Genomic DNA, 22,551 nt, shown 5'->3' with positions numbered 1-22,551 from the left:
GTGTCAGGCTCTACATTTATTAACTCTTGTAATCCTAGGGACAGCTCTCGAATATATTATCCCCTCTTCATAGATGAGAATAACAGGGTAGCTATATCACGCTTGAATCTAATTAGGGAGTTAAGGCATGCACCTACATCCGTATAAAATGAAACAAGATAAATGTTTACAGTGTCAAAGCCAAGATTAGGTGGTAAGGGTGGCCCCGTGAAGCAAAAACTAGCATTTGCAGAGACCACAGGCACACTACCATGTGCCTGCTTCTACAAATGAACTTCCCAGCGTGGCCACAGGCTTGCATCCCTGGGACTGAGACCTTGGGGGTGTGAATCCACTGAAGATTCGTGTGTATGAGGAGGTCGGGGGAAGGAGGAGACGGACTGTCCTCTTGGAAAGCCGCAACGGCGAGCCCTCGGTGCTCTTCATTTAAGGAAGTTGGCTGGGGGAGGGGGCTTGCCCTGCGGCTGCGTCCTGCCTCCCGCCCCCCCCGCCCCGCCCGCAGCTCCCCCCCCCCCCCCAGCCGCTGCTGCCGCTAAACCCCGGAGAGCGGAGCGCGCACGTTGAGATTCCTCGGCGGGCCTGGCCGCGGCTGCTGGGCATGCTCAGTGGGCAGGACCCGTTAGAGTGGCGAGTAAGGAAGCGTTGGCTCTTCTCTGGGTCTGCCTTCCCCGGTTCAGGCCCCGGCCCTGGGCTTTTGTGTGCGCGGAGCTGCAGCCGCCGCCGCCTCCTCGCGGGGCCGCCCGACCCCAGATGCCGTCTGGCCTGTCCGGTTTCCGCCGTTAACCTCGCCGCGCGGCTGGAGGAGGAGCGGGGCGGGGCGGGGCCCGCGGGCCGGCGGCCGGGCGGGCAGGAGGGCCCTGCCGGGGGTGGGGGTGGGTGCGGGGAGTCCCGCGGGGGGTGGGGGGAGGGGGCGGGCGCGGAGTCACGGGGGTGGGGTCACCGGCGGTGGCTCGGGGAGGCCAGCTGGGAGGGGAGGGGGCCGTGGGGGCGGCTCGGCAGAACCAGCCGCGGCTGGGGAGCAGCGGCGAGTCCGGGGGCCGGGGCCGGGGCTTTCCGGGCTTCGGTGAAGCCGCCGCGGGCCCCATCTTCCGGCGGTCGCCGGAGTTTGTGGTGATTGTTGCTGCCGCCGCCACCGCCCCGGCTGCCATCTCCTCCTCCTGGGCCGCCGCCTCCTCCTCCTCTTCCTCCTCCTCCTGGGCCGGGCTGATCCCCTCCCCGCTGCCGCCTCCTCCTGGGCTGGGCCCGTGGTGTCTCGTCCCCTCGCGGAGCCGCTCCTGCCGCCGCCGCCGCCGCCTCCTCATTCATCCTCGTGCACCATAGGCGGCACAGGCACCAAGATGTCCAACCGAGTGGTCTGCCGGGAAGCCAGTCACGCCGGGAGCTGGTACACAGCCTCAGGTAGGGCCCCAGGCCGGCCGGCCCGTCAGCCCGCCGCCGCCGCCTGGCCCGGCGCCCGGCCGCCCGAGGTCGGCGGCCCGGCCCCGCGCGGCGGCGGGAGGACCGCGTGGGGAGGGAGCGGCCCGGAGGCCGGCCTGGCCGCCTCCCCCACCCGGGTGGCATCCCGCCGGGCAGCCCGGGGCCGGACGCCCTCTCGCTCGCCCCGGAGTTGGGCGAGAGGGAGAGTCGCCGCCTTGGCAGCCCGCGCCCTCCCTCGGGACCGGGCTCGAGGCAAGAAGGTGCTCCCGGAGCTCCCGGACCCGAGCCGACTTGTCGCCTCCTGGGGCTCCGGGGAAGCGGGCGGCCGAGCGCTGCCACCCCCGGGAGGACGGTTCGCCCGGGCGCCCGAGCCCGGCTTCCCCCACCCGGAGCCGAGGGAGGGACGCGCGTTCCTGAGCTCGCGGTTGCTCCCCGCCGGCGGTGCGAGAGGCGCCCGCGACCCGGGCGGTTCTCTGGGTCTGGCCGTGGGCGCCGCGGGCTCCGCTCACCCGTCTCCTGCGAGAAGTCTTGTCCCTCTTCCGCCGGCGGCTCGGAGACGGGCAGCGTGCCCCTCACCTTTCAGGTGCTCGGCTGTCTGGGAAGGAGTGCCGGGTAGTACTTTTTCACGCTGCCAGACGAGAGACGAGGTCTCCGCCTGCGAGGTCTGGCAGAGGAGGCCCTTTTCTGGGCTGTGCCGCTCCTGTGTGTTGGGGGTAGGGTGGAAGTATTGCCAAGCAGTGGCTTGGGGTGGCCTCCCAGCTCTTTTGTCAGTGTTTTCATTGTTACTGTCATTCGCGGAAAGGGGCAGCTGGAGATGGCATCAGCACTTTGCTCAGCAGCCTCGCCAGTCTCCAGTCGCTCACCACCGAGCAGGTGCTGGAACTACCTAGCGAAATTAGATTAGGGTCTGCGCGAATTCAGCCTTCTGTCGACACTGTCTGCAAACATTTTAGACGTCTTTATGTAAGAAAGCCTAGGGACTTTCCCTTTAACGAACGTCTTGTTAGGACGACTGTTTCCTGGGATTACTTTCAGGAGTCACATTTCTGGTAAGTTAACAAAGAAAGTTCCACTGTGATTCCTAATAGTGTTCAGTCATTTGCTGTTGGCTTGTCAATAACTAGAGCTAACTTTACTGTGGATCGCATCATGTTTCCTTTTGCACATAGTTGGGCTGGGCAGTGACAGGGCTTGTGAAACAACAAAGATTTGGAAGAAAATTCATTTCTCTGAAGTTGCTAAACGTACTCCCATATACATGCACTTTACTGACTCACTGAAGATTTGCTGTGTTAAGTAGACACAAAAGAATCCTAATGATCGGATTTGCAAGCCTAACAGGTAGCTGTATTTTTGTACTAAGCAAGTGACATTTGGCTTCCCTTCATGATCCTAAAGTACTTCATAAACGTTTAATCAATTCCCACAGTCTGAGAATGTCAGTTAAGCTTTTCTTGTTCTGCATATGGGGATGTGCCCAAGACTCGGTACTAGCCAGTGGCAGAACAGAAATTGAGAAATAGAAGAGTCCCTGGCTCCTGGGCTTGTCCTCCATTAAGTGCATTATTAATACTCAATTTATCAATGCATAATTGTCTTTTCTGGGTTACAAGTCAGTAAGCTGCTTTCTTCAATGTGTTTTCAAGTCTCAGTTTTCACTTTCATGGCCAACTTTTGATTTATTTCTTTTGGTTTTCTTTTCTATATCTTTCTATAAGTGTTTTATACATTTTAATGTAGTTTGCCTTGAAATTTGGGCAAATGATTCTTGAGGAATTTTTATAGATTCTTGAATATTTTTGGGGTAGTAAAATAAAGTATGGCTCACACTTTGGACTTGAAAAGACTTCTTCAGTAATCTCAGTTATAAGAAGAATCCTTTAATCCAGCTCAGAACATTCTCTGATCATAGCTATTTATCAGTAGTGAATGAAAATGAACTATTTTCTTACTTTTTTTTTTACGGTGTTATATTAGTTTTAGCTATAAAATATAGTGATTCAACAATTCCCAAAATGGACTATTTTCTTAAAAATTTGAAATGTAATCTTCTTTCCCTAAATACTCAGTGAAATCAATAATGCCATTTTGATAATTTGAATTGTCCTAGAGAAACTTATTGTTAAAAAATTCAAAGCATGTGTGGCGTGTGTGTGTGTGTGTGTGTGTGTCTATGTGTGATTTTAAACTTAAGTAGTAATAAAGGGTGAATTTAAAGCAATGTAGTTGTTAAAGCGTATTTTATGTTTTAAAAAAATATATAACTTATTTTATATTTTAAAAATAATAATAAATAATAAAAAATAAATGAAGTAAAAATAGTTAAGTAAACTTGGACTTCGTCTAGTAACTTACTTAATAGTATCGCAGTGTGCCTATGTTGGTAACATTGACCAATGGAAAACTTTTACTCCTGTTATTATTGTTTCCCTAGTGAACTTGCTCTGAAAACTTGAGTAATAGGAGAGACAGATGTGATTGTGGATTGTCATTCTATCCTTCCTACAGCATTCAGATAATGTCCACAGAATTAAAGTATTCACTTACTGTTATAAGTAAGGGTGAAATCACATTTGCTTCAGTTACATAGCTAGCTCAGAGGAAAAAAAAAAGAGTGTGTGTGTGTGTTTAAGTATATGTTTTGTATATATACACGTATATGCTTTCATTTTTATTTATCTCTTGTTATATGCTAGCCCTTTGATAAAAGTATAAATTGTTCTTTGTTCTCAAAGTATTTACAGTTTATTTGAAGTAAGTCATAAGATAGCAAATAAACTTTGGATCCATTGAGGTAGTGCTTTTAGGAGTTCTGAGGATTATGGAATCACTTCAAAGTAGGATTTGAATTGTGGTTTGAAGGAATGGTGTTTAGTTCGGTTAGAGAGGAGAAAAGAACATTGGGGAAAACCACAAAATACAGAGGCAAATAATGTAAGGAGGTCAATTTAATAAGAATGTAAGATTCGTACTGGAGTATATAGTTCTTGAGCCTGGAGGAGTAGGTTGGTGCTAGAGTATGGATGCCTGTGAGTGCTGTGCAGCATAGTGGTTTGACTTGCTCAGCAGGCAGTCAGGACCAAGGGAGAAGTTTCTGAGTAGGGAACTAATTAATCTCCTGGGAAGGTTAATCCTCACTTCTTTACCCGTGTATAGCAGGGATCAGCAAACTATGCCCGCAGCCCAAATCCAACCTACAGCCTTTATCTTGGTCAAGTCTACTAGCTAAGAACAGTTTGTAATTTTCAAAGGGTTTAAAAACAAACATAAACCAAGAAGTGTAGTAGAAACTGCCTGTGGCCCATAAAGCCTAAAATATTTATTATTTGGCTCTTTAGAGAAAAATATGCCAACCTGTAGTGTAGATTAGGGGTTTTCAAAGTGCCATCTCTAGACCAGCAGCATAATGTGTCTAAACTCTGTATTTTCTCTATATTTTGTATAGCTTTTATTTTATTTTAGGCTCTTACTATCTTCTGTCAAGACAGTTATAACTGCCTCTTAACCAGCCTTCTTTCTACCAGCCTTACCCTCCTTCAGTTCATCCTCTACATCACTTCCTGAATAATCTGTCTGACCACATAATTCCTTTGCATAAATCTTATTAACCCATCTTGCCTGTTGGAAAGGTCTAAATTTCTTCATGACTTGGCATCCTTCTATCTCTTGGGCCACTCCTTCTCACCCCATCCCAGTCCTTGTTTTTAACACCCTTAAGCAACATGTAGCAGCTGCAGTTGTTTCTTTAAATACGCTGTGCTTTTGGGGCACCTGGGTGGCTCAGTGGGTTAAGCCTCTGCCTTCGGCCCGGGTCATGATCTCAGGGTCCTGGGATCGAGCCCCACATCGGGCTCTCTGCTCAGCAGGGAGCCTGCTTCCTGCTTGCCTGCCTCTCTGCCTAGTTGTGATCTCTCTCTGTCAAATAAATAAATAAAATCTTTAAAAAAAAAAATAAATACGCTGTGCTTTTACACAAGCTCTTTGCTCTGTTGGAATGCACTATGCCTGGATAATTCCCACTCCTTTAAAAACACTCAGGTGTTCATACCCACACGAAGACTGTCCTAATGCCTGACCTCTCCCAGGATGTTTTTGTTGTTCCTTTGTACTTCCATAATGTCCTGTGTGTATCTCTGTACATTTATTTGGTTTTATGTATGTGTGGTTGTCGTCTTCTTTTTCTTTCTTTCTTTTTTTAAAGATTTATTTATTTTAGAGAAAGAGGGAGAGAGTGTGCATATGAGTGAGGGGAAGGACAGAGGGACAGAATCTCAAGCAGACTTCCTGCTCATGACCCATGAGATCATGACCTGAAGCAAAACCAAGAATTGGATGCTTGACTGACTGAGCCACGCAGGTGCCTCCATGTGTGTGGTCTTCAGTAAGGGTAGGAACTCCTCGAAGCTAGGAACATTGTCTTGCTCATTTTTTGTATCTTAAGTACTCAGCACAGTAGGTGCATAGTAGGTATTCAGTAAGTATTTGAATGAATGAATGAATGTTAAAGTGCTTGGCATAAAGGAACTATGGACAAAGATACTGATTATTTCAATCCTGAAGAGCAGTGGGGGTGATAAAGGACTACTGCTAGTTAAGTCTCTGAGTATGGTATCGGTGAAGAGTGTTGCTTGTGGGAAAGGATTAGAAATCCTGATTCACCAGCTGGGTCCCCATTTTATCTAAGATTTTCATAGAATCGTGACATCCCATGAAGAAAAATGTACAACTAGATGAATTTCCACAAAATAAGCACATTTATTTAATTAGTACCCAGCTCAAGAAACATGTCAGTACTGGAATCCCCAACCCTTACTGTGTTCCTGCTAACAGTAGAAAAGTTTTGTCTGGTTTTGAAATCTACATAAAACAGAATCATAAAGTATATCTTATTTGAGTTTCTTCTGTACAATATTAAATTTAGGAGATTAACACTTGTGGTTTGTTTCTTCTCATTGCTGTATTCTGTTATGTGAATATACCATAGCTTATCCATTCTACTGTTGGTGGATGTTTGGTTGTTTTGCCGCAATGAATTTATTTATGTATGTATTCAGGCTCCATACCTAGTGCAGGCATGGAGCCCAGTGCAGGGCTTGAACTCATGACCCTGAGATCCAGACTTGAGCTGAGATCAAGAGTTGGATGCTTAACTGGCTGAGCCACCCAGATGCCCCTGCAATGAACATTTTTGTACTTTTTTTCCCCTGATGAACATGTATATGCATTTTTATTGGTTATGTACTTTAGAGTAGAATTATTAAGTCATGGTTATGGTATGGTCATTTTTAGTAGATTCTGCTGAAGTTCTGGAAAGTGTTTTTACAAATTTACACTCCCACTACCAATGTTTGAGAGTTCTAGTTGTTCTGTCTCTTTGTCAGCACTTATTATTGTCAGACTTTTTATTTTTAGTTATTCTGGACTGGTGCATAATGGTATTGCATATAGTTTTAATTTTATTTTCCTGATGACTAATGAGGTTGAGTCCCTTTTCATATTTGGGACCCCATGTTACTGGCCATTTGGATTTCTGCTTTTGTGAAGTATCTGTTAAGCCTTTTGCCCTTTTTCTGTTAGGCTGTTTATTTTTCGTATTGATTTGTAGTTCTTAACATATTCTGGTTACAGTCTTGTTGGTTATGTGCATTGCAGGTATATTCAACTCTAACTTAGCTCTTCCAGGATCTTGGTGTTTTGGTGAATCAAAGTGCTTGATTTTAAAGTCTTATTTATCAATTGGTTAGTGCTTTTTTGTTTCCATTTATGAAATCTCTGCTTGTGTCAATGTCATGAAGTTACTTTTCTATGTTTTCTTTTAAAGGCTTTATCCTTTGACCTTTTGTATTTAGATCAAGAATTCATTCAGTTGATAGCTGTATGTGTATGGAGTAGGTACATTACATAAATTTTTTTGTTGAACTAAATGTAGATACAAATCAAGTAAAAAAAGTATACAAATCAAGTGTACAGTGTGATAAATGTACACAAGTTCAACATACTCTAACCTGCACTTTAGATCCAGAAATAGAACATTTTCAGCATCCCAAAAGGATACATTACATTTTAATGTTCTTGAAATTGGTATAACTACGTTAGCTATTTGTATCCAAGTATGTGTTTAATGTGGGGGTTCTCCCCTGCCCCCGTACCTCCCTGTGAAAATGGTTGTTATATTGGTAGTACCTCTTATAATTACTGGTGTCCTAGAAAGTGAAATGCTTTCAAAGGACATTATTGAAACATTTGTATAATCTATATCTTAATTGCAGTTTTACTTTTTGAGTTGTTTTTATTCATTTTGCCGTATTTCTGAACATTTAATAAAATATATCTTGGTTCTGTAGTTGGAAAACCACAATTGTTTTATTTTTTTGATATGTGCCTTGAGTATCGAGTGTCAAAATACATATTGGTGTGTAAAAGCTTAAAGAACTAATAAAAATGTTCTTCTTTCCCCTGGGGATAAAAATATATGTTTATAAAAAATAAAAAATTAAAAATAAAAGAAAAAAATGTTCTTCTTTGAAGAAAAGAGATTATATATTTAGATTAAAAATTAACTTTTTTGGATTACTAAATGTGGTGTTTTGTATGCTGATTTTTCTTTGCATTTCATCCTGCTGATTTACTTGCAGAAGGGCAAGACAAAGAAAGAACAAACTTAATAGGCAAACTGTTGAGATTATTGCTTGATTACCTCTGGCTCTTTTTCACTTTCCTTCTTTTTTCTCATATGATTTCCAAATAAAACATCTTCTTTCCTAACTCCATGGTGTAGTTTGTATTTATCTGTTTTAGGGGTTTTGTCCTTTTGAAAGACAAAAATGAATAACAAAAGTATCTTTCATTAAGCTTATTCCATAGGTGCATTACATATATTTGTATATAAGCTGTAATCCTCAAAAGGATCTTACAAGGTTATTATCTCCATTTATGGATGTGGAAACAATGACTGAGAGAGGTTGACTAACTTGTTTAAGGTGTAGAAAGTGGAAGAGGGACTCCAGGAAGCAGTCTGACTCCAGGAGGTATAGTGAGATATGCTCTCCCAAACATTGACTTTTTCTGTTCCATTTCAGATTTTTCTCAAACTTTTGACGTTTACCTATACTTGTATATGATTTATGGTTTATAAAGCATTTTCTTATATATTTTGGATTTTCACAATAATCCTGTGATTAGGTATAGGATAGGTAAGGCAGATAGGGCTTTAATCTACCCGCTCCTTGCTATCTTTGATGAGGAACTAAGATTTGGAGGAGGCTAAAACTGCCTGAGTCATACTACTGATAAATGTTGAGCTAGGATTTGAACAAAGGACTTCTGGCTGAAGTCTGCCATTTTTTCTATTTGTAGTGATGCTGGAGTAAGAGAGAAGTCAAATTGTTTGGAATCAGTAAGCATCTCTGTAATTGTTAAGTAAATATCTTAGTTTATAGAATAATAAAAGTGTGACTAGAAACACTTGGGAATATTGAATATTATTCTTGGAATATAAATACTGACACAGGATTTTTTTTTTTTTTTTTTTAAATTAGGCTAGTCCCAGAATTTGATTCGGGCCTAACAAAACTTTTTTTTTTTTTCCTTAAGATTTTATTTATTTATTAGAGAGAGAGAGGGCGCAGAGCATGAGTGGAGGGGGGGTGGGGCAGGGGGAGAAGCAGACCCTGAGTGGGGAGCCTGATGTGGGGCTTAATCATGAGATCATGACCTGAGCTGAAAGGCAGATGCTTAACCGACTGAGCTACCCAGGTGCCCTGGGCCTAGCAAAACTTGACATTTCTGGAGAGGCTTTACTTAACATTCAGTGATTCAATATTGAATAAACCGAGTTCTTTGTGAAAGGTACTGCTCTAGGGACTAGTTTTGTAACAGGAGATGAAACATAAAAATCCCTAGAGTGTGTGTTCTATTTGGAGGAGACTGACAATAAATAAGGTAAATAAGTAAAATATATAGTATATTAGATACAGGAAAGTATATAATATTTGCTTTATAATAAAATAAAATAAAATAAAGCAAATAAAGCAGAGCTTGCTGGTATATAAAGAGTTTTAAGGATGGCAGAGAAGTTTGCAGTTTTTTAAATAACATTGAAAGGGAAGACTTCACTTGAGTGACATTTGAGTGGAGACTTGAAGTAGATGAGAGAGTGAGCCTTGCATTCTAGACGATTTTAGGGGCTGGAATAATTTTAGGCTGAGGGTCCTGCAAGTTTAAAGGTCGTGAGGCTAAAGCAGGCTTGGAGTGTTTGAGGAACAGTGAGGAGTCCTTGGCAACTGGCACGAAGTGACCTGGGACAGAGCAGTGTGATAAGAGGTTCAAAGTAAGTGGCTGGAGCAGAGGCACAGAAGTGATGTGGTTGGGTGAGTCTTGAAGACCACTGTAAGGGCTTTCGTTGAGCAGTTTTTGGAAGGTTTTGAGCAGGTGATGACATGATCTAATTCAGATTTACTAGAACCATTTGACTGCTATTTTGGTCCTTGGGGAGTGGTGAAGGCTGTGGCAAGGGCAGAACTGGAGAGACCAGTTGAGGGGAAAGCTCTAGTCCAACTGGACTGAGTAATAGCAGGGGAGGTGGGTAAGAAGTGGTTGGATAGATTTTGAAGGTAGAGCTGAAAGGATTTGCTGCCGTACTTGAAAGTGGGCTGTGAGAGGAAGAGTCATGGGTATTTCTTAAGGTTTATCCCTTAGCAATTGCAGGAGTGGAGTAGCTACCATCTGAGGTAGGGAGGACTTAGAAAAAAAATGGGGTGAGGCAGGTTAGGATGTCAATTTTGGTTTGTTAAATTTTAAGATGTTTACAATCACCTGGCTACATGAGCCTGGAGTTTAGGGGAGAGGCCTAGATTGGAGATGTAAAATTGGGAATTATCATTATACAGATGGGTGGTTTTATTTTATTTATTTATTTTTTAAAAGATTTTATTTATTTATTTGACAGGCAGAGATCACAAGTAGGCAGAGAGGCAGGCAGAGAGAGAGAGGAGGAAGCAGGCCCCCTGCTGAGCAGAGAGCCCAATGTGGGGCTCCATCCCAGGACCCTGAGATCATGACCTGAGCCAAAGGCAGAGGCTTTATTTAACCTACTGAGCCACCCAGGCGCCCCATGGGTGCTTTCAAAGCCAAGTGTCTGGGTGAAATCACCACAAGAATGAGAATAGCTAGAAAAAAGGTTCATGACCTAAGCCTTAAAACATTTCCAGCCTGAACAGGTTGGGGAGATGAGGGAGATCACTTAAGGAAGGCAGATTAAGCATTTCAGTAGGTGGAGAATGAGATATCCTGGGAGCCAGGTAAAGAAAATGCTTAAAGACGTCTCAGCACAGTTTTCTTTACAGAAAAAACTGGGCATTTTTTCTTTGACATACACATTTAAGTCTGGTGTACGCTGCTGTAGTCTTTGACATTGTTTATGGTTTCCAGAGCTTCCTTACTGGTTGCCTAGTTTCCATTCTGTTCTTTACACAGCAGAGAGAGGGAGATCTTTTATTTTTTTTTTCATTTTTAATTAATTAATTTTTAAATTAATGTATAATGTATTATTTATTTCAGGGTGCAGGTCGGTGATTCATCAGTCTTAAACAACACCCAGTGCTCACTACAACATGTACAACATCAGTCAGTCAACCCCATCCTCCCTCATCCCCACTCACCAACAACCACCAGTTTGTTTCCTAAGAGTCTTTTATGGTTTGTCTCCCTCTCTGGTTTCATCTTGTTTCACTTTTTGAGAGGGGTATCTTTTAAATATATGAATGAGATAATATTCTTTTCTCAAAGCCCTCCCCTCATACTTAAAATCACATTCACAATTTTTACTGATGTTTAGAAGGTCTTACATGCTTTGACCTCTGCTGCATAACTTTCTGATTTCATCTCCTAGCACTTAATCCTTTATGCTGTTCCAGCTGTTCTGGTCCCTTAACTGTTTCCCAAATATGTCAGGCTTATTCCTGCTTTAGGACTTTTGCAGGTACTTCATAAGATTGGCTAGTTCCAGCTGAGTAGCCAAGGAAAGGATCTTTTTATGGATTCCCTTATTTTGCTAGTTACAACTAGGAGGAGAAATAGGAAGAGGTGAAAATGGGTGGGATAGCTTTTCCCAAAGTGTTCTGAGAAATAGTAGTCCCTGGAGATGCCTTTGCAGAAAGGCTTTGTGGTCAAATAAGTTTAGGAAATGTTGCATCTGTTTTTCTCCCTTGGGCCCAGACAACTAACAATAGACTTGTTTTATGGCTCATTACATGGTCTATCTTGGTGAATGTTCTGTGTTCATTTGAAAATAATGTATGTTTTCTGTAGTTGTGGGGTGGAATGCTTCCTAAATGTTAATTAGGTTAAGTTGGGTTATTGTATTTAAATCTTTTATGATCCTGTTGATTTTCCTTATTTTATTATTTATGTTAATTCCTGAGAGCAGTGATGAAATTTCCAACTATAATTCTGGATTTGTGTATTGTTGCTTTTAGTTTTGTTGATTTGTTGTTTCCTATAGTTTGAATCCCTGCTATTTGATTTACATGTTTGGGATTGTTTCTGGAATTGACTGTTATTATGTATGTTCCTGTTTGTATCTGGTAGTAATTCTTGTTCTGAAGTATTCCTTGTTTTATAATATAAAGCCAGGCTAGCTTTCTTATGGTTAATGTTTGCATGGTACTTGCTTTTCTCTCTGGGTCAGGGGTCACCGAGACTACCTTGAGGTTTGATGATTCCTTAGAAGGACTCAGAGAACTCAGAAAAGCTGTTATATTTACAAGTATGGTTTATTACAGAGAAAAGGTGCAGATTAAAATCGAGGAAAGGAAAAAGTACATACAGTGGAATAGAGGAGAAAACAAGTGTAAGGGTCTAGTTGTCCTCTCAGTGGCGTTGCTCTGACAGTGTTTAATTCTTTCATCAGTGATGCATGACAACAAAATGAAGTCCTGCCAACTGGGGAAGCTCATCTGGGCTTTGGTATCCAGGGTTTTTATGTGGCGGCGGTGGTGGGGGCAGTGGGGGGGGTACTATTGGGGAACAGTTGGCAGGGCAGTCTTGTAGGCTTGAAGCACAGTTGTGACTTACCTCAGCTAATCAGTCTTCAGCCCTCCTCTCTTTTGGAGATCTCATAGTGATACAGTGTGGCCCAGGGTACCAGGAAAACAAAAACAGGCATTTACCATAAATCACATTCTTAATGTGAACTATCTAGCAAGGCCTTAGTTATACAAAGACAATTTTTTTTTATTGGGGTAAAATAAACAGCACAAAATTGTCTATCTTACTAATTTTTAAGTGTGCACTTCTGTGGCATTAAGTGCATTCATAAAATTTGCAACTATCACCAACATCCATCTCTAGCATGTTTTCCCCAAATGAAAGTCTGTACCCATTAAAAACCCTAACTTCCCATTGACTCCTCTCATTTCCTGGCAACCACCATTCTATCTTATCTATGAATTGCCTATCCTAGGTGCCTCATTTAAGTGGACTTATATAGTATTTGTCCTTTTTTTTTTTTAAAGATTTTATTTATTTATTTGACAGAGAGAGATCACAAGTAGGCAGAGAGGCAGGCAGGCAGAGAGAGAGAGGAGGAAGCAGGCTCCCTGCTGAGCAGAGAGCCCGATGCGGGACTCAAAATCCCAGGACCCTGAGATCATGACCTGAGCCGAAGGCAGCGGCTTAACCCACTGAGCCACCCAGGCGCCCAGTATTTGTCCTTTTGTCCGTCTTACTTCACTTAGCATGTTTTCAAGGTTAATTCATAGCATAGCATGTATCAGAATGTTATTTCTTATTTTTCTTTTTTAAAGATTTTATTTGTTTATTTGACAGAGAGAGATCAGAAGTAGGCAGAGAGGAAGGCAGAGAGAGAGAGAGAGAGAGGGAAGCAAGCTCCCCACTGAGCAGAGAGCCTGATCCCAGGATTCTGGGATCATGACCCAAACTGAAGGCAGAGGCTTAATCCACTGAACCACACAGGTACCCCTCATTTACTTATTGATAGATGATTGGGTTGTTTGTACCTTTTGGCTTTGGGAATAGTATTGCTATAAATGTTGGTGTACAAGTATCTGCTTGAGTCCCTGCTTTCAGTTGTTTTGGGTATCTATCTAGGAGTGGAATTGCTGGGTCATATTGTAATTCCATATTTAACTCTTTGGGGAATTAGCAAACTGATATATATATATTTTAAAAGATTTTATTTATTTATTTGACAGAGAGAGATCACAGTAGGAAAGAGGAAGGGAAGAGATCACAGAGAGAGAGGAAGGGAAGCAGGCCCCCCGCTGAGCAGAGAGCCCGATGTGGGACTCGATCCCAGGACCCTGAGATCATGACCTGAGCCGAAGGCAGCGGCTTAACCCACTGAGCCACCCAGGTGCCCCTAGCAAACTGATATTAACAGCAGCTGCACTATTCTACATTCTTACCAACAATGCTCAAGGATTCTACTTCCTTCACATTCTTGTGGACACTTGTTTTTTCCTTTTAATAATAGCCATCCTAATGAGTGTGAAGTTCTATCATTATGGTTTTAATTTGCATTTCTCTAATGACTAATTTTTTTTTTTGAAGATTTTGTTATTTTTTTGAGAGAAGAGAGAGTGCACATGTGCAGGAGGGGAGAAGGGGAGAGAGAGAGAGAGAATCTCAAGCAGATCCTTCTGAGGGGGAGCCCATTGAGGGGCTGAGATCATGACCTGAATAAAAATCAAGACTTGGATGCTCTACTGACTGAGCCATCCAGGTGCCTGACAGTATTTCTTTTAGCACTTTATAAATATTATATTGAATTTTGGCTTGCACAGCTTCTGAGAATTCTGTGAGATTTTAAAAAAATATTTGTTTCTTTCAACAGAGTAGATTTTTTCTTTTCTTGTGGTTGTGTTAAGCTTTTTTTTTTTTTTTAAACTTATTACCATTTTCTTGCCATTTTATCATCGTGTATGTGCCTTTGAGTAATCTCTGAGTTTATCCTTTTTGGAATTTGCCAAGTTCCTTGGATCCTTGGGTTATAGTTTGCAGCAAATTTAGAAAAATTGTCATTTTAGTCATTATTACCTCAAATATTTTTTCTTTTTACCCCCTTTGTTTTCTAGACTCCAGTTAAAAGTATGTTAAATAGCTTGATACTGTCCTCTAGTTAATTGGGAATTATTTTTTTTTTTCCTTTCTTTCTCTCTGTGCTTCCTTTTAGATAATTTTTAAAAAAGATTTTGTTTATTTAGGGCACCTGGGTGGCTCAGTTGGTTGGGTGACTGCCTTCTCCTCAGGTCATGATCCCAGGGTCCTAGGATCGAACCCCACATGGGGCTCCCAGCTCCATGGGGAGTCTGCTTCTCCCTCTGACCTTCTCCCCTCATGCTTTTTCTCACTCTCTCTCTCACATGGATAAATAAAATCTTAAAAAAAAAAAAGATTTTATTTGACAGAGAGCAAGGGAGGGAACACACTCAGGAGAAGTAGGAGAGGGAGAAGCAGGCTTCCCTGCTGAGCAGGGAGCCCAATGTGGAGGGGGGCTCGATCCCAGGACCCTGGGGTCATGACCTGAGCCTAAGGCAGATGCTTAACGACCGAGCCACCTAGGTGCCTCAGATAATTTTTATTTTACTTTGTTTTCATGTTCACTGATTTTTTTGTCATGTGCAATATCTGAATTTGCATTTAATTCCATCAGTGACATCTTTTAAGTATAAAAAAGTTAATAAAATAACTGCTAGTTTCACCTGAATATTTTCTTATTACTTATTGCTGTTTTGGCTTTTTCAGATGGTAAATTTATTTATAGGTTTAAAAAACATTTCTGTATTGTGTCCTAGAAATCAGATTGACCAGTGCTTATTCTTCTGGGATAAGTTTTTAGTGGCGAGCCATACTGTTTTTCTTCAGAGCTAATAAAAAGAGTCAGCTTCCCCCCTCTCCCTCCCTGAGATTAGGGCAACCTAGAAATTGAAAATACATGTGAATTGTAGCTTAATATTGGTTTAGGATTATTTTCTTTTAAATGGGATTATAAATTTAAAAATATTGTGACTACATTCAGACATTTTAAAAATTAAGGGATTAATTAAGAGGCTCATTCCATTGCCACCCCTGTATGTTTCATATTCCCCATCTCTTAAATAGGTATGTGTTTTTATCAATTTCTTGAGCATCCATTGATTTGTTAAGCATATACAAGCACATATGAATATATCGTCATTTCCTATACCTTTTCAGCAAATAGTAGTATATAGCATATTGTATAATTTTTCTGTACTTTTTGTACTTAACAAATTTAATAATTGAAGATATTTTTGTGTTGTAACATGGAGAGTCATTCTACCTATCACACCCTCCTTTTTGGTTATTGCTTATTCTCATTCTTCAAAAGAAGATTGTTATGGTGTATTCAGTAAGATGACCCAGAGCTGAATATCTAAATAGCTAAATAATGTATTATTAGATCTCCAACAGTTATTTTCAGACTTTTCAGGCTGAGAGTTCCTTTACATTCCCCAAAATGACTGATTACCGCAAACAGCTTTAAAAAAAATCACAAATTATATCTATCAATATTTGCCAAATTAGAAACTAAAACTGAGCTTTTAAAATATTTACTTAAAATATTTTAAAAATAAAAACCCATTACATGTTAATATTAATAGCATTTTTAATGAAAGTAAATTTATTTTCCAAAACAAGGAAGATATGAAAGATTGGCATTTGTTACATTTTTGCAAATATCTTTAATGTCTAGCTTAATAGAAAACAGCTGGAGTCTCATATCTGTTACTGCATTCATTTTGTTGTGATGTATTTTTAACCTGAACCATATCAAGAAAATCTGGCCTCATACAGATATGAATTGGAAAAAGGCAGAGTATTTTAGTGGACTTTTCAGATAATTGTGTATATCCTTTTATGATGTTACACTAAAACTAAACTTGTGGTTTCTAAAAATTGTTTTATTGAAATACAGTTAACATGGGATGAATTATACATATTTAATATACCTGTGAGATTGTCAGTATCAGAGTGGTGTGCTTCTAAAGGCAGTTTTAGAAAGATTAATTCCAATCTGGAATTTGAAATCCTAGCAATGAAGGTGTTTTTTTTTTTTTTTTTTTAAGATTTTGTTTATTTGAGAGAGAGAGAGAGTAGAGACTGAACAAGTGGAAGGGGCAGAGGGAGAAGGAGAGAGAATCTCAAGCAGACTCTGCACTGAGTGTGGAGCCCAACATGGGACTCAGTTTCACAACCCGGAGACCACAACCTGAGCCAAAATGAGGAGTCAGACACTTAATTGACTGTGCCAGCCAGGTGCCCCAGTAATGAAGTTTTTCTACTGTTTTCATAAGATCTGTCTATCTTCCACTTAAAGTGGATCTATATCTGTGCAGAATTTTTATAACACATGCATTAGACATTTGGAAAATATTTGTTCCTTGGTTTATGCCGATCTTGCAAATGTTATCATTCATCGTTAAAGAATCACATTTGTTAGTATCACCATTCTTATCAGAAAAGTCTAGTTGACTTGGGAAGCTTTTAAGCCCTTAATGGTAGAAACAAATTTTGCAGAATTTTCGTTTTCTCAAAGCTTGAATTCATAGTCAGCAATATATACTGACAGTTGTTTTCCTTGATATGATAGGCTCACTGTTGATTTTCAAGGAAATTCTGCTAAATGCCCAAGATTAAGTAACCATTATTTGTCAGTCATTCCTTCAAGAAAAATGTTGTTCCATAAAAAAGTGGCTAGGTCAGCTTACAACTCAGTCATGTAAGTGCTTTCCTTTGAGACAGCCATCGTGCCCTCCATTTCAGCACACAGAATATTGAAAAGTGTGTACTCAAGGGTTGAGATATGTCATATTTATAGCTATAGTTCATCAAAGACATTTCCTAAATGAAACTGGCTTTTTTTTTTTTTTTTTAAGTTATGTGTGTGGTGGCGAAGAATGTAATGGTTGCTAATATTGTCTAGTACCCTTGCTAATAAGAGGCTTAGCAGTTGGGGCACCTGGGTGGCACAGTCATTTAAGTGTCTGCCTTTAGATCAGGTCATGATCCTTGTGTCTTGGAATTGAACCCCATATGGGGCTCCCTGCTTGGCTGGGAGCCTGCTTCTCCCTCTTCCTCTGCCTCTACCCACCTGCTCATGCTTCTCTCTCTCAAATAAAAAAAAAAAAAAAAAAAAAAAGATGCTTAGCAGTTTTACCTACTTTTGAACCATCAGAGCAAATGTTAATACAGTGAAGGAAGCAAATAATATTTTTAGTATTATTATGAAAATGATTTTAACTTGATAGACCTTCTGAAAGGGTCTCAGAGATCCCCAGGAATCTGCAGATGTTACTTTGAGAACTGCTGGATTATAGAAATCCTTGCTTTTCCTTGGCAATTATATTAACCCTCCTACCCCCCCCCCCCAAGTTCTCTATTGTAGTGACTGTCAATCTGACTGTTTATCTTCATATACACTCCCCACCCCTCCACAGTATATCCTGTACTATATTATATACTGCTTTTGTCACTCATTTTGACCTGATTTTCTAGAGGACAGTGATATAAGTGATTCTGATATACTTCTTTCACCTCTGTGGAGAGGGATTATTGGAAATCTGCTGAATTAGAATTGCTTAAGGGGGACCCAGATACCTGCATTTTTACCATACACCAAAGATGGTTCTAATACACTACATAAAGAACTACTGCTTTGAGCCTTTAGGAAGAAAACTGGGTTGCTTAGTGTAGAAGAAGGTATCACCATCATCAGTTTTGTATTTACTGTTCAGAGTAGATGACATCACCATTACCAGTTTTGTATTTATTGCTCAGAGTGAAAGGTGACATCACTGCTGTCATCTTTGTATCTCTAGCACTCAAAGCAGCATCTGGCACACAGCAGGAGCTCACTAAATGCTCATGACTCTTAGTTATTTGTCTAACACTAACTTGCCAAATATATGATGATAAAGTTATCTCTAAATTATGTATTTAATTATATTTCTTAGTATGCTGTAAGAGTATGTTTTAGAACTTACAAACCAAGGAAATCAGATGTAACTGATGGCTTTAATGATTCCTGCTTCAGTGATTTTTTTTTTTTTGTATTTGTATTTGTATTTGTATTTAAGCTTCTGATTATAGGTAGCCTACATGATTTGGCTTATTCCTGCCTATTGTACATTATCTTTTGTCATCTCCCCCTTATTTACTAGGATTTGTGGAACTGGTTATTTTTTCTTTCTGATTCATTTAACATGGTGAACTCTCTACTCAGGGCTATTTTACTTGCTATTCTCTCTTTCTAGAAATTTCTACCCCCAAGTCTTTTTTTTTTTTCTTTTTTTAAGTTTTTATTTACTTCAGAGAGCGAATGAGAGAGAGCATGAGAGGGGGGAGGGTCAGGGAGAAGCAGACTCCCTGCTAAGCAGTGAGTCCGATTGAGACTTGATCCTGGGACTCCAGGAGCATGGAGTATGACCCGAGCTGAATGTAGTTGCTCAACAACTGAGCCACCCAGGCGCCCTCCACCCCCAGTTGGCTCTTCTTACTCTTCAGGTCTCAGTTCAGTTGTTAGATACTTGAGGTGCCTTCCCTGCCCTTTTTTTTTTTTTTTTTTTTTTTAATTTTTGTCTTCTCAGGGTACCTGGGTGGTTCAGTCAGTTAGGTGTCTGCCTTTGGCTCAGATGATAATCCCAGAGTCCTGGGTTTGAGCCCCATGTCAGACTCCTTGCTCAGTGGGGAGTCAGCTTCTCCCTCTCCCTCTGCACCCCCCACTAGTACTCTCTCTCTCTCAAATAAATAAACAAAATCTTTAAACTCTGTCTTCTCTACTAGACAGAGTGGCTACAAAGTAATAGTTCTGTTTGATAGCATTGATCGAAACTTGAAGTTACTTTGTTTACCTATTTACTGTCTGCCTCCCTTCTCTATAATACACGCTCCTTGAGAACACAGACCTGCTTTTCCTATTGTTGTCGCCCCAGTGTCAGAAATAGTCTCGGTGTGAAATAGGACTATTTTGTAAACTTCATTAAATAAATATATGAATGAATAAGTGAAGAGATTATATGGAAGAAAATTATTTTGGTTATTCAGTATATATCTTAAACTGAATAGAAAAGGTAATGGCCTATTTATTTATTTGTTTATTTATTTATGAGAGAGAAAGAATCTTAAGCAAGCTTCATGCTCAGTGTGTCCTGACATAGGGCTAGATCACATGACCCTGAGAGCATGCCTTGAGGTGAAATCAGGAGTTGCTTGCTTAACCAACTGAGCCACCCAGGCACCCTATGAATTTGTTAATAATTAAGGACTTTATATGAATAACTTTGTTCAGCTAGATTAAGTGAAATATCATATACATATTTGGGTTTTCTGGTTTATAAAATTGCCTGTGGAGTAGATGGTGTAGAATTTTTTTTTTTCTTCTAAGATTTTATTTATTTATTTGACAGAGAGAGATCACAAGTAGGCAGAGAGGCAGGCAGAGAGAGAGGAAGGGAAGCAGGCTCCCTGCTGAGCAGAGTGCCTGATGTGGGACTCTATCCCAGGACCCGGAGATCATGACCTGAGCCGAAGGCAGCGGCCCAACCTACTGAGCCACACAGGCGCCCCTGTAGAATTTTTTAACTGAGTTAAGACAGTTTGTGTTTTAGATTTATGTATAGTCTATTTACCAGTTTGTCCATCCGGCAGTAATGAATGGTTGCTTTGTACATATTAGTTAATCAGGAAGTATTCACTAAATACATGGTAGTGTCTTACTAAAAATTTGGGAAGTAGTAGGTAAGTACAAATGAACCCTCAGATGCTCCATATGCTGGAGCTTCTGGAGTCTCTTGAATGATTATAGCCAGCATATATTGAGTCTTTGCTGTATGTCAGGCGTTTGCACTTGCATTTCTCTTTTAGTACAACAGCCCATGAAAATGATTAGATTATTCAGCGCCACATTGTTGGTGCTAGTGTTCCAACCAGCTCGATCCACAGTTGGAGCTCTTAAGTACCATTCCATATTGCATCCCATACAAGGCTTTTAGTAAATTAACATCTTAGACAATTAAACATATATATTTCTTTGACAGTAAAATGTTAGGGAATCATTTAACTTGTAAAACATTCTGTTTTGTGGAATTTCATGGCATAAGATCGATAAAAGCAAGATAATCATAAAAAACTCCCAAATATGTAAAGTTCTTAACCCTGTATGTTGTATAAATTATATAGTGCACAATGTTTTAATATGCTGTCTTGTAATTAAAACACATTTTCAAGTGTATGAGTTTTCAGTGGTTATCCATGGTCTATATGGGAAATAAGCAAACTTAAAAAAATTTTTTTAGGATAATAATACTTACTATCTCACAGTTTCTGTGGGTCAAGAATCAATGTGTGGCTTAGCTGGCTCCTTTCGCTAAGGGTCTTCAAGCAAACTCCTTAATGTCAGCTTAAGGGGTTCTTCTTCTAGCTCCCCTTTCTCAACTATGCGGGCTTTTGTTTCATGCAACTGAGATGGTCATTTCCACATTTGTGTTTTTGTTTATTGCTTCCTTTTGTTTGGAAATACCCTGCCATCTTCTGCTTTTCTGGTTCTACCTTAAGACCTTAAGACCTAATTTATTTTTCTTCCTGACACTTTTCTTTCATCTGAACTCTTAAATCCCTCATTAGGCACTGTATTTTTAGCCTATCTTGTTTTATATAGCTATTTCCCCAACTGGATAAACCTCTTGATGGAAGTGGCTGTCACTGGTTCTTTTTGTAGTTTGTGTCTTACACACAAGGAGTTCAGTAATTGCTTGCTAGTGGAAAAGATAATAAAAGCCATGTATGTAATGTCAGGAATGTTTTTAAATAAACATTTCATTTTGTTCATCTTGTCTCATTATAAATCTTAAGTATAAAATCTGAAAATGTATATTCTTTTTTTTTTAAGATTTTATTTATTTGACAGACAGAGATCACAAGTAGGCAGAGAGTCACGCAGGCAGAGAGAGAGGAAGGGAAGCAGGCTCCCTGCTGAGCAGAGAGCCCGATGTGGGGCTTGATCCCAGGACCCCAGGATCATGATCCGGGCCGAAAGCAGAGACTTTAATCCACTGAGCCACCCAGGTGCCCTGAAAATTTATATTCTTGTAGAAGATTTTAGTGTTTAGTTTTGTGAAGAAATGAAAAGTTGGTACTCTAAATGGGGAAAAAAGTATGTTATATTTCAGTCTGTATAAATAACAGGAATATGATCATAGTAATTAATATTTTGAGCATTTTTTTCTTTTCTTTTCTCTTTTTTAAAAGCAGGCTCCACTCCCAGTGTGGGGCTCAAACTCATGACCCTGAGGTTAAGAGTTGCGTGGTCCATTGAGCCAGCCAGGCACCCCAATATTTTGAGTTTGTAGAAATGGATATTTGACACTTTATATATTATTTATTTATTTATTTATTTGACAGAGAGAGAGAGAGAGACAGAAAGACAGTGAGAGAGGGAGCACAGGCAGGGAGCCTGCTGTGGGACTCGATCTCAGGATCCTTGGATCATGACCAGAGCCGAAGGCAGATTGATGCCTAAGGACTGAGCCACCCAGGCGGCCCGACATATTATATATTTAATTAATAATCAAAACAGTTTTCTTGTATAGTCTAAATTGGCTTGAAAACATTCTTTAAAATGTGACTTATATTTCTTTTTTTAAAAAATATTTTATTTATTTGACAGAGAGAGAGAGAGAGAGCGCAGCTCGCCTGGTGAATTCAGTCTGTGAAAATAATGTGAAATATACATTATAAGGACATAGCATTAGGGGTCACTAACAAGCCAAATATCTAAAATGCACTAAAAAATATGTGCCCTTTGATTAAAAATATATGAAGGTAATTTAAAAAGAGCCCACCATGTCCAAAACATTGGATTGTACCTTCTAACCACTTTGGCCACGTGATTTAGACTCACTTTAAAACCACGTAGTTTTGGAGTGCCTAGGTGGCTCAGTGGGTTAAAGACTCTGCCTTTAGCTCAGGTCATGATCCTCAAGTCCTGGGATAGAGGGCCGCATCAGGCTCTCTGCTCAGCGGGGAGCCTGCTTCCCCCCTCTCTCTGCCTGCTTCTCTGCCTACTTGTGATCTCTGACTAATAAATAAAAAAATCTT

General features: G+C 40.6%; 1 protein-coding gene across 2 annotated transcripts in view; it reads left to right on the top strand.

Moving 5' to 3' along the window:
- The first annotated feature begins 549 nt into the window (after positions 1-549).
- The window catches only part of MEMO1 (mediator of cell motility 1), a 116,387-nt gene continuing 94,385 nt past the window's right edge, over positions 550-22,551 (top strand). Inside the window, exons 1-2 of one of the 2 annotated variants that reach the window (XM_045079276.1) lie at positions 550-631; positions 1,321-1,398. In XM_045079276.1, coding sequence (XP_044935211.1) covers positions 1,338-1,398 — 61 coding nt within the window. In that variant the 5' untranslated portion in view covers positions 550-631; positions 1,321-1,337. Of the gene's footprint in view, positions 632-1,193; positions 1,399-22,551 lie in introns of those variants that run through there. The other variant, XM_045079275.1, reaches the window with a different exon arrangement.

This window comes from Mustela putorius, unplaced genomic scaffold (assembly GCF_011764305.1).
Source record: "Mustela putorius furo isolate JIRA1106 unplaced genomic scaffold, ASM1176430v1.1 tig00000281_pilon_pilon_pilon, whole genome shotgun sequence".
Classification (NCBI taxonomy): domain Eukaryota; kingdom Metazoa; phylum Chordata; class Mammalia; order Carnivora; family Mustelidae; genus Mustela; species Mustela putorius.
Note: the sequence above shows the minus strand (reverse complement) of the source record. Positions and strands in the feature narration are given on the sequence as shown.